This window comes from Chlamydotis macqueenii, chromosome 1 (genome assembly GCF_036417535.1).
Source record: "Chlamydotis macqueenii isolate bChlMac1 chromosome 1, bChlMac1.mat, whole genome shotgun sequence".
In the NCBI taxonomy this organism is placed as follows: domain Eukaryota; kingdom Metazoa; phylum Chordata; class Aves; order Otidiformes; family Otididae; genus Chlamydotis; species Chlamydotis macqueenii.
Genome location: NC_141556.1, coordinates 186,671,370 through 186,683,842, shown reverse-complemented (window position 1 = coordinate 186,683,842; position 12,473 = coordinate 186,671,370). Strand labels below are relative to the sequence as shown.

The 12,473-nt window shown below is 38.6% G+C and overlaps 1 protein-coding gene across 8 annotated transcripts in view; it reads right to left on the bottom strand.

Moving 5' to 3' along the window:
• Nucleotides 1–1,760: 1,760 nt before the first annotated feature.
• The window catches only part of RNASEH2B (ribonuclease H2 subunit B), a 48,420-nt gene continuing 37,707 nt past the window's right edge, over nucleotides 1,761–12,473 (bottom strand). For 2 of the 8 annotated variants that reach the window (XM_086771891.1, XM_086771892.1), the window contains exons 10-11: nucleotides 9,830–9,910; nucleotides 7,276–7,407 (exon numbers count right to left, since the gene is read on the bottom strand). In XM_086771891.1, the coding sequence (XP_086628017.1) occupies nucleotides 7,300–7,407; nucleotides 9,830–9,910 (189 nt within the window). In that variant the 3' untranslated portion in view covers nucleotides 7,276–7,299. The other 6 variants (XR_015261688.1, XR_015261687.1, XM_086771894.1 and 3 more) reach the window with 6 other exon arrangements.

Genomic DNA, 12,473 nt, shown 5'->3' with positions numbered 1-12,473 from the left:
TAAAAAGTCACCTCTTCAGGATGCTCTCTATTAATAACAGAGAAGCTGTGCAGAGGTGCGTGGAGACCCGACTTTCAGGTGGTTAAAATGAGGTGGAATGACTCCTTAATGACTTCCTCCAAGGAAGCTTCAGTTATCCCTTGCTACAAACCTCTGTAACCATTCTGCTCAGTTTCTCGGAGGCAGGATTGATTACGAGACCAGAAAGTGTATCAGCTATTTTTTTTTTTTAACTTTCACTCCTACTAAAGCAAGTCTGAACTGTTACAAAGTACCTCTAGCACTGCCAGCTGCGTGGGGAATTCAGGAGCAAGTGGCTGGTGGTTCCATTCCCAACCAGGACCAACTTCACTCATTTGTACGGTTGCAGATTTTGTGATTTTGGCTGTCTTCATGAATGCAGGTGCCTGTTCTGAAACAGTTTGCTTGGCTGGCCTGAAGTCAAAGAGAGGTGAGGCTGTACCAAGTTAGCATCTTCTGAAAAAGAATCAGGCCCTCAGAATGAAAAAACAAAGTGTGAACACAACAATGAACATAACCCCACATTAGAAGCCAGATTTTAAAGCATAGCTTTTCAGTTTTCCATTAACTTCCCTTTTTAAAAATTGGTGAGCCTCACTGGGGCATTGTTTTACCTGTGGTAACATTGTTTGCTTTGCAACTATCTCAGAGTACCAAATGCATTTTAAAAGGGAGCTTTGGAAAAATTTGGCAATTTGCAATGTGACAGACCCTAAGAGACATAACACTGAGGGTACCAGAGAGCTCAGCTTAGACACTTGAGCTACGGCACTTCTGTAAAGACGTAAAGCAGTGTGCCATTTTCTTTAGTCTTTGCATTACTTACTTTGCAAATCAACTTTATTGCGCTAAGCAGTGTAAATGCTATTTCATATTTAAATATAAGCTGCCTTAGTGCTTCATCCTTAGCACTGGTAATTCTGTTTCTACAGATAAGTGCTGGTGAGTGATGAGTTTATGAATGGTACAAATCTTACCACTTTTGCTTGGTTCTCACCAATACCAATAAAACGACTTGATCACCAAACAAAAAAAACCCACCACCTTTGCTTTGTCCCTTCTGCTCTGGATTTTACAAATGAAATGGCAATAACTCTCCTAACAGCCATGAAGCCTCAGGTCAGCACTTAGCACAGCGTCACAGTGATAACCAGCATAATGTTTTGGCAGAGGAACAGCTTTCCCCTTGTGTTTGATTAACTGCCTGCTACAAAAAACATGGAAAAGAATTGTCTATCCGTCCTGTGTGAGTCTGTGATGGAGCACCTGTGTACTACATATGTGATGGTGGAGAACACATAATATGTAAAAAATGACATGAATATCACATTCTCTTCACCTTGACTCGCCTCATCCCGCCATAGCGCAGATTCACCACCACGTTCACGAAAACAGAGATGGCCAGTATACTTAGGCCAACAACTGTATGGACACAGAAATGGGTTTTCCCTAGGACATCTGTACAGCAAGGTCCTCAAGGATTAGCCTGACCGCTTCACCGAATCTGTCTTAAAGAACTTTTAGATTTGTATCTATCTCAGGATTCATTATTTCCCTTAACTCAGTCTAACGATTACTGACTAGCCTGTGGAGGCCAACAGTGTTAGTAGTCTGACTGCACTGCACTTTTCTTCTTATTTCTCAGTGAAATTAATGAAGTAATAATCAACAAATTATTCCAAAGGTATTTATTTCTTTCTTGCACGAGTTAAAATCTTACAAGAAAAATGGAACCACACTTTACAGAAATACATGATTTTATTCATACATTAAGCATTTTTAAAAATATAAGGTAGAAAAATAGAAATTTAATCTTGGACCCGTATAATATTCCTGCAGTACTCCCTAGAAATATATGTTAAAGATTTTTTTTCCTTGAAAAGAGACAGTGCACATTGTTTAACTAGTCAAGCGTAAAAGTAAAAAAAAAGAATTCAGTGCAAATTTCTAAAATAAGCATTCAGATTACATTTCCTTTCATATATGATTTCTAAATTGTTACCAGTTCAGGATTTTCTTATTCTGAAATAGAGTTGATCAGAATTATTGGAAAAGAAAGTTGAGTAAGCTATTGCATCTTGGTCTTGAAATTTAGTTTTCAGCAATGTCCTAATAAACTCTTCTTGTAGCTCTTGTTTGACTTGACGTTAGTCAGAATTTGCCAGAGTGGAAGTAAAATATTTTTTTACTTCTTACTTAGACTGCTTCAAATATATTAAAACTTTACAGAACACTTTGGCCATTTGCTGTAGGTGTCTGTGAACTGGGATCATAGTTAAAATTTACAGAAGTACATATTCATTATGGTCAAAATCCTGTCAATTATTACTTTTAGAAAGTTTTCTAGCAAAGAGTTAGATATTAATGGTAGTTTGACAAACAGGTATTTAATTTAAAAACATCAGACTGCATCTGACACTGATCACTGAAGGATCCCATTAGCATCCATTTTCTGCACGTTTTATGTAGACTCAAGCTGACATTTTGGTTGAAGTTCATTCCACAGAAAGTATCTCTTTCATAATTAAAAAAATAATACAGAATTAAGTCTTTTTTTTTTTTTTTTAACCTGGAGGACTACATGGGTTTTGGTTTAGTTCTCAACACAAAATGTATGTGTTATTTTATACGTGTTTCTAAGGTTTCAATCCCTTAGAAAAAAAAGAAGTAAAATCAAAGTACAACTTCTCCATGTGCCCTTTTGAACACACAGCCTACCTCAAGCTTTAGCACTTCCAGAGTCAGACTGTCTGCACAACCAGAGCTAGGTGACATCTTCTGGATAAAAGGTCAACATTGGACAAAACTCAGTAAAAGAATTTTTAAAAATGTAAATGTAAATGTCCTAAAAAATAGTTAACTTTTTTCATTTTGGATGAGTCTAAGTCTGAACACTGGACTTCTAATCCAAAAAGGCCATCTTGCTGAATTTCCCTAGACTGTGAAAAAGAAAGGAGAAAATTGCATATGATATATTTTGCTATGCAGCTTCTAAAACTTGTAATTATGGCCACTAAAATCATATACTGTTAAAAAAAATGAGTACAAAAATAGAAAATTCATACAAAATCAAGTAATTATTTAAGACTTGCTAAAGGATGTTGTTGGTCTGACCTTGCAAAATACTTAGGCAGGTGCTTAATTTTAAGCACGTGAGTCATTGTGCCAAGAGAGATTTTATGGTGGACACTAATGCACAAATATTAGTTAGACTGGCTCTTCCACTACAAGATAAGCGTGGACATAAGTGCTTTGCTGGATATGGATCAGGATGCTCAGCACCTAACAGGACTTTAGGCGCTGATCCAGGAAAGCACTTATCCACATGAACAACACTGCTGACTTTAAGATCACTGCTCATGTGCTTAACATTAGGCATGCTCGTAAGTGCTTTCCTGGAAGGGCCCGATAGACCAATAGTGTATAAGCTATAAAATTTGAAGTAGTGTATGTTTAACACACCGCATATTTAACAATGTTAATCTGCTGAGATTTGCTTTTTCTTGGAACAGGGCACGTCTAACTTCAAGCATTTATTTTCAGAAAGTGTGTAAAAAAAGCCTTTAAAAGCTGGTTTGAGATTATGGCTAGTTAAAATAATATTAGCGAGTCTCCTCATGCTCCTTTCATTTCTTCTTTGCACGTCTTTGCACAGGCATCTAAAAAGGAAAGAGAAAACCCTAGTCATAAACATTAATCTATGCAAATAAGCATCCATGCATCTAGTTTCCCTGTAAAAAACATCATCAGATGCAACTGAACACCTGAAAACAAGCATCACTGAACCCTTCCAAATTTCAGATCTGACTGCAAATTCTGCCAACTATGCTGCCTCTTCCACTGAAAATATTAAAGTCACTAGTTGTCACTTCTACAAATAGAACAACATTTATTACATAAGACTGAAAATGATGTGCAAGCCCAACCCTTACATATCCCTAAGTCACTGCTGGTATTTCCATATGAAGTTTTCCATGCCCACTGATGTCAACCCATTCGCAATGTGAAGTCTAAAAAAGTGGAAGTGTAAGAGCTGCTTAATCCCAAACCAACAACTATAAATGCATCACAACTCATGAGCAATTTACACGATCATGTAGAGGTGGCATGCTAATGCCAAAAAGAAATAAAGTAAGACCACATTTCTATAATGGTGCTGGCATGCTGTTTCATACTAAGCTAACCAAGGAAGAAACAGCAAAGCAGCACTTCATAATGACCTACTGCTACTGCTGGCCAGGCATAGAAACTATATTTAAATCCTCGTTGTGGTAGGAAATATTGTTTTATGTATTTGGCACCACATGCTCTTCATAACTTCTTACAGCTACATGTTGAGGAAATTTCAAAGTTACTAAATGTATTTCATTCTTTCCTAAAGGGAAAAGAGTTTTTGTTTTCGCGTAAAAGCTCTAATGGCTTTTGGAAATGGCTTATTTTTTTTTTGTCATGCACAAATTCCTGCTCAACCAAAAGCACAGTTGCTAATAAAATTACTATTGTTGTAAGTTACGGCATAGCTGACAGCTGAAGTCGAGATGTGACACACTAAAGCGCAATCCATCTATGCATAGAGGAAGGACTCTAGACTTAGCCCTTGAGCGCAGCAGCAGATGTGAAAGTCACGTATAGAGAAAGAAAGAAAGAAAGAAATTGGTACCCCAGATCAGAAGTCACCACAAAGGCCTCCCATCTCTACCAGAATTGTCCTCCCTCTGTGCTAAATTCTGACCAGAGAAACTGTGACTTTTTTTCTGAGAAGGAAGGTTATTGAACTGTTCAGCCGATGAAAAGACACATTTCCAGAATTTATTTCACAAAACTTTCAAACTATTAAATACCAAACCCCTAAAACTAGCAGATTTAAGTATCCAGGAGAGCTTCTACCATGTATCTGTCCTACCTAATAAGTCTTGTTTCTAATGTAACCCTCCCACTCTTGATTTTCCACTCAAATGTCCATTCCATGCTTGTCTGCCCCTCTCAACATCTTATAGTGGTTGGAACTGGCTTTCTATTAATAGCTACACAATGCCTTTCCTCTCACTTACCAAAATACTCCCCAAGATGTTGCTTACTGCACAAAACCTCTCCATTAACATGACAGTATGAGCCTGTTCTTTTTCATAACATTACCCTGCACTTTCTTTTTCATAACATTATCCTGCTAGTTCTTTCCAGTCACAGCAAGGATCCATTGGATAAACCAATATGTTTTGCTACAGGGCTGATCTTCACTTACAGCCTAGACAAGTAACGTAGGAAAAAAGCAAGATGGCAATTCTAAAGGCGGTGCACATAGAAATTGTCACAGACATTGACACCTACTATTAATTTTTAAACTCATCTGATAGTTAATGTCAGAAAAGGAAACTCTACTGATAGGGCTGGTGAAATTCTGCTAAAGACACCCGAACAACAAGGCAGTGTGGTGTAACAGGAATTTCTTTATGGCTCACATAGCAAATCCTGGGGTTTTCTGTGTCCCTTACTGCGCCCCATCCCCTGATATTGTTTCAGAAAGTTGACATTCATGACTGGCATTTTATTAAAGCACCAAATGGCTTGGGATAGTGATTCTAACTGAAAAATCAACAAAGTCTCTGCATCTGAATCACACACTTCTCAACGTACATTCAAACACTGATACTACGGGCTGATTTTCAGAGATAAGGAAGACTTACAGTAGTGATTCCTTAGAAAAGCATTTTTTTCTACAAAACTTCATTTTGGTTCTAGATCATCCACTTCAGGCAAACATTTTTAGAACTGGGAACATTAACTGTACACTATTGGGAGGTCATCCACACTTGTTAAATAAATCTCTCTGTAATCTGAGATAACAATTCCATATATTTTCAAATATTTTCCTCTACCTGGGATTACAACCATACTGGCTTCCCCATTTACAAACTATGTCAAATACTTTGAAAAAACCACTGGTTTGAAGGGCATACAAACCCCAACAACAATTGCAAAAGCGGACACAACACACAGCAAGGCTTCTCATTGATTGCTGCTTGGAAAAGAATGCCACAGAGCTTTTTAACCTAACAGACACCACTGTTGTAAATGGCAGCAAGTCTGAAGCAAAAAAAAAAAAAGGCATAGTTATGAAAATGAAGAAACTCCTAGTTTCTCTGGAACTCCCCATTATCAAGGGATACAGGCAGATTCTCTACTGAGCTGAAGTAGCAAAGAACGACTTATTTTAAGAGTGTCTTTCTAAAACACACATTGTTGTTGATCCACAGTCACGGCTCAGTGCAACAACTGGTGGATGAAACTATGAGTTAGTGTCATGCAGAACGGGCTAGACCTATACAAATGATGCCGGTGACTCTATCTCTTCTTCAATTCTGTGAATCAGGGAAGTTGTGCCGTGGCAGATAGCTGTCCCTCTGAATATAAATGAATACTCTGTAACGAGGAAAGAGCACCCAAGAGTGAGTAGAGCGTTTTAGGTTGTAAGGACCTGTTGACCTTGGAACTGAACATAAAAATAACCCTATATTGCTATGCGTTAAGAGATTTATCATGCAAGCCCAAAGAGATGTAGTTCTTTAAGGATTAAAATTAATACACAGCAAAATATCAAAACCCCTTAAGAAATGTCTCGAAGCCTAATCTAACTCTTGAAACATACAGCAAACAGGAATTTGTTACACAAAGCACTTTATTGCATTTCATGCACATTGACATTTATTGCAATTTGTTTCTAGCATATTCGAAACAACTAAAATCTCAATATAGACACTATCTTTGCCTTGATAAATTGCCACCAACGGCAATCCTTACATCAGCACTTAAGATATGGGTCAACATAAAAATATAACAATGCCATCCTAATCTGGTGTATACTGGGTAAAAATCTCCAGAAAGTCTCAGAAAAATTACGCTCCTTATGAATGGAAAAACTCATCAAAGGAGGGCATGTTTCTAGCCCAGAATGGAGTGCACCAGAGAAAACTCTGCGGTGGCCTTGACTGAGCTTGCTCTAGAACAAGCAGCAGCACAGTACGGTACCATGTTAAACCTCGCTTCTCAGCTGACAGCTGATGCAGCTAGGCTGTCTTCCTGACCCAGGCTGGAATATCTGCATGCCTTACCCCACTGACGCATAACAGCTCTCTCCCACACTAGCTCACAGATCTCTTCATCACATTGCACTATGTACACCACAGACATGCCCTGCATACACTAACAAAAAAGCCCTGGAGACATCTTTAGCTTAACATAAAAATAACAACTGTATAAAACTCTTTCAAAAACAAGTCTTTATTTTGATGCTTTAGGTTTGGAGCTGAAGAAAGTAGAAATGGATTTCATTCCACTCTTATCAACTTTGGCCAGAGCCTTCTGTGCTGCAGACATCTTGCTGTTTGCCTGTTAGTGAAATGATAAACAGAAAAAGTTAAGCGGCGTCTCCATAGGCAGGGAGTATAAGCTACAAACTCCTAAATAGAGAAGTCAAACAAGAAGTTGAACTGCTTATTTAATATACAGCAGATAATGTTATACAGGCTTTAAATTGTAGGAGAAAAACCTTACTAAACAAATCTGAGATTATTCAAACAGAAAAATACTTGTCACAAATTACTGAACCTCAGACAAAGACAGAGAATCAATTGCAAGGACAAGGAGGTGAAACATCTTTCCTTTCTGCAGAATGAGGTATCCCAATTCAAACGTTTGCTTTGGGATAATCCCTGAGTGTATATTCAGAGGAATAATGCACGCAATATAACAGATGCATACTGTACTCTCCACCTCAATCTCATGATTATGCTGTCAGCAGGCTGAATTACAGCCTTGCATTACAGATGATGAATAATTCACACTGATTTATTTTCAAAGACTCTATGCTCAGTGAAATAAAGGGAAAAGAGATGGAAGAACTAAGAATGAAGAAGGTAATAACATTTGCAAAGCACTTCAAGGCCACTGAGACAACTTCCCAGACCTCTACACCTAAAACATATTTTATGAGCCATGTTTTATAGAGCTGACCTTTTTTCTTTCTTATGTTTTAAAACGTTATGTTTTAAATCTCTAGCTGTTTTCCCTATTAAGAAAACTTTGCATTGACCTTTCTTGATGATACTCCTCAATCTGCAGGACTTCACAATTACAATACTTGGGATTAGCTAGAAGGTTATGGATAGGATGGAGACATGCAACAACAGTATGATCGTCTGTGTTATTATACAAACAAAACCACTGCCAAAGTATTTAAAAAAGAGTAATATACTGTACAGAGTCCAAGAGCTATCTTTTCCTTCCCAGATTCTCTCATCAATGTGCTTCATTATTTCAGAAGTAAATAATATTTAATGTTAAAATGAATTGCCTCCACTCAGTCTATTTCTATTTTTATGCTCAGTTCAAAAGCTATAGGTGCATAATTGGGGAAGAGAGGAAAACATGCACATTTAAAACTATTTATCACCTTCACTTAGCGGGCAATGCTCTTCTTACTGTAAAACTAGCACACGCCCTGAATACAAAAAAATTTGGGGGGTTTTGGGGGCAGGAAGGAATGCATCTGTCACCAGCTGTTTCTCTTTGTGAAGGGATAAAGAGTAGTCAGCATTAGTCTGAAGGTCACAAGACCAGCACAGAGGGCCTTTTTGGTTCCCAATGGACTGGAGAAGGATTAATTTTCTTTCAATGTTCAGAGAAATAAGACAGTGCAAGCCTCACAACTTTGGCACACACAGACAGAATCTATTTATTTTCATATCTCTGTTGCTCTCCTAGGAACAGTACAGTGGCAGGCACCATTAGACTCAGATTTGAATTGGCCTACAAACTTGCGTTGGAGCTGGCAATCAGCAAGCTCTGTGTTGATTTAACTTCATTAAGTTGACATAAATAAGTGCACAAGCAATATTTCTAGGTAAAAATAAAGCCTGTCTTAGCATCCCTTGAAATTTAAGTGAATGCAGCCATCTTTGTCTCTTCTTCAAATAACTGAAATTTAACAGTTGCTATCACTAAGTCAGAGGATTCTCATCTAAAGACCTCAAAGAGCTTTGTAAACATTAGCTTAGCACCTCAACGCATGTCAGTCTGCGAGGTTCACTGGCATGTTCCCTGATAAAATTTTCACTTCAGTCTTGTTGCATCTGGATGAGGGGACTGAGTGCACCCTCAGTCAGTTTGCAGATGACACCAAACTGAGTGGGAGTGTCAATCTGCTCAAGGGTAGGAAGGCTCTGCAGAGGGATCTGGACAGGCTGGATCGATGGGCTGAGGTGAATTGTATGAGGTTCAACAAGGCCGGGTCCTGCACTTGGGTCACAACAACCCCATGCAACACTACAGGCTTGGGGAAGAGTGGCTGGAAAGCTGCTCAGTGGAAAGGGACCTGGGGGTCCTGGTTGACAGCCGGCTGAACATCAGCCAGCAGTATGCCCAGGTGGCCAAGAAGGCCAACAGCATCCTGGGTTGTATCAGGAACAGTGTGGCCAGCAGGAGTAGGGAAGTGATCGTGCCCCTGTACTCAGGACTGGTGAGGCCGCACCTCGAATACCATGTGCAGTCTTGGGCTCCTCACTACAAGAAAGACATTGAGGTGCTGCAGCGTGTCCAGAGAAGGGCAACGAAGCTGGTGAAGGATCTGGAGAACAAGTCTTAAAAGGAGTAGCTAAGGGAACTGGGGTTGTTTAGTCTGGAGAAAAGGAGGCATTGGTCATTTTTATTTGTTTTTCTGATGTGTTTTGGAGGAAAAAATAGGCACTCTTTGCTAATGTTGGGTATTAATCTATGTTCTAGCAAAACATGAATGAATGCAAGACTTGCTTACCTTTTTGGTTTTCAGATTGCTGCTGTGAGACTTAGTATAGTTGTCTTCTGCTTCCTCAGGGACATCTGATAATTTCCTTTTCTGAAATGTCAGAGTGAGGAAGTTGCTCTGTCAGTCATTTTTATGATGTACACACATGGAAGTTTAAAGCTTTGGCTTGATAACATAACCATAGTAGCAAAATAGGACTGGCAATCAACTGAAGATTCTGCAGTAACAGTGGAAGATTTCTCTTTGTAATTGTCTTCTTTACACATGAACATATACCATCTCTATGGTATTCAGAAGAGATCATTCAGTGTCATGGGAAGCATTTTCTTCTTCCTAGCTTTTTGAAAAAAAGACTTCTAGAAATCACTTGAATACTGTCTTCAGCTTCTATGATTGTGACTTTGGTGTCAGAGTCTATTCAGAGAACATTTACAGAGCAGCTGTTGGAAGGTGGTGTCTAACAGCCAGGGAACTTAGACTCTGGTCCCCATGGTCTCACAGAAGTGTGCAGCAACTCCAGTGTTACTGCTATCTGCCAACACAAGTAGATGATCATCTAGTCTATTATCTGTTTGTGCACAACCTTTAGAAGTAATTAGCTTCTACAGTTTGGCAACAGTGAAACACTGACATAGTTCTGCTGACTGCTTCATCACTCGAATCCAACAGTATATTAAGGAGCTTGACTCTGCATGTGCTGGGTGCCTTTTAGCTTCAGAAATAATGGAAGTGAACGGTTCTCGGCACTTCACAAGATCAGGCTGTAAGAATGAATATTTCTTTCCATAAACTGTGAGCATGTGTTTAGTTTAAAGGTGAAAACTTCCTGGTATGTTTCCAAAAAGGAAAAAAAAAGCATATAGTATTTTACAACACTGTATTTTTATTATTATTATATATCTGATATTACTACTCTGTCCTTAATATCCTGTGAAATCTAAACTGTGGCCTTCCTTGTTTCTGTGCCAAAGAGAGTGATTTTGCAAGTAACTTGGATGGTACCATACATTTTAAGATCCTGTTTTATTCATTTTGTTTATGGTGCTTGTGATCTGTCTCTCTCTCCCCCCCCGCCCTCCCTCTCTTTGGGAGAGAAGCCAGGTCTGCAGCTTAGATTTCTCGCTCTTAGAACCAGATCCAACAGCAGCCTTTTCTTTTGATTTCAATGGGATCTGGATCAGCCTCTCTAGGAGGCTGTTTACTGTGCCGTGATTACATTTTCAAATGACAATCTAATGAATAATTACTATTTTCTCTTTCTGGAATCTGATCAACAAGTTTTTAAAACTTATAACAAAAAGTTTGCATTTCAGCAAAACATTTGCTGTTTAGTTGTAGCAGAGACTACATATTCTTTATAGACATCTGTCATCATCTGCCAATGGCCAGACTCCCTGTGCTGACAAACTGGACAGTATAACGATTACAACACAAGATCAATGGCTTACAATTAATACAAAGAATATGTAATTTTGATTTAATCATTAAATCACAGAGTTCAGACTGTACCCAGTTTACTCTTGTACTACAAGCCAGAGAATCTGTCATAGCTTTTCTGTTAACCACTGATGTTTCTAAATGTCTCCTCCCTTCACAATTTATTTTAACATAATTTCTAGACATGCAATTACTTTATTATAATAGGAAATACACGTTAGATTCTTCTTTATTTGCAATAATCCTACACTATGTCTGTCAATACACCTTGTCCTCATGAAGAGAAATGTCAGCGCAAGCGAATAAAAATGGTCTGAGGAAGATTATAGGTTCCAGTGTACAAGTCTGCCTTGCTCCTCTGAGATTGTGAAATAAAGGAGTGTTTTAATCTCTGAAGTTGCAAAGGCTGAAACACAGAAGCATCGTACACACCCTGGTCAGTGCTCTGGAAATTAATCAGATCCTCAGCAAGACTTCACTGCCCAACAACTGAACGGTTCTAAGCCTCATTTCCTCTGTAACCAAACTGCTGAAATAAAACTATTTTTAAAAATAGATTCTCAGAACTATCCCAATGGTATAAAAGCTATTCATACATAATACGTAATGTACATCACATGTAGTTTAATATAGTTGTTTTAACATGGCTAATGAATATCAGTTGGCTCCTGATGTGTATTTAATATTTCTTACAATGCATAAAGATAATTCTTAACTGAATCAAAGGGCCAAGTAACTGTGCAGCCAGAACAACTGTCCAACCACATGGAAATAACTTATATCCATGGATATACAAGCTATTAATAACAGTAGGGTCCAATTATTCCTGCATGTGCTAGCTGACATACTGCTTAACAGAACAGTCACTGAACCAGCCAGAAATGAGGTTATTTTAGACTTGTTTCGGTAAGCAGCAAGGCCATTGCAGAAAAGGTTGGTGTGGTAAGTAATCCAGTTTCAGCAGACATAGGGTGCCTCAGTTTAAATTAAATGGAAAGGATAATCAAAAGTGGGGTTCTTGATTCTAAAGGGGCAAACTTTGCAAACCACATGCCTTACTTCTCTAAGGGACTTGATGTGTGAGGAAGACACTTGGAATGCGTTGACATGGACAGTGGGATAGAGTGCACCTTCAGCAAGTTTGCCAACAACACCAAGTTGTGTGGTGCCGTTGACACACCTGAGGGATGGGATGCCATCCAGAGGGACCTTGACA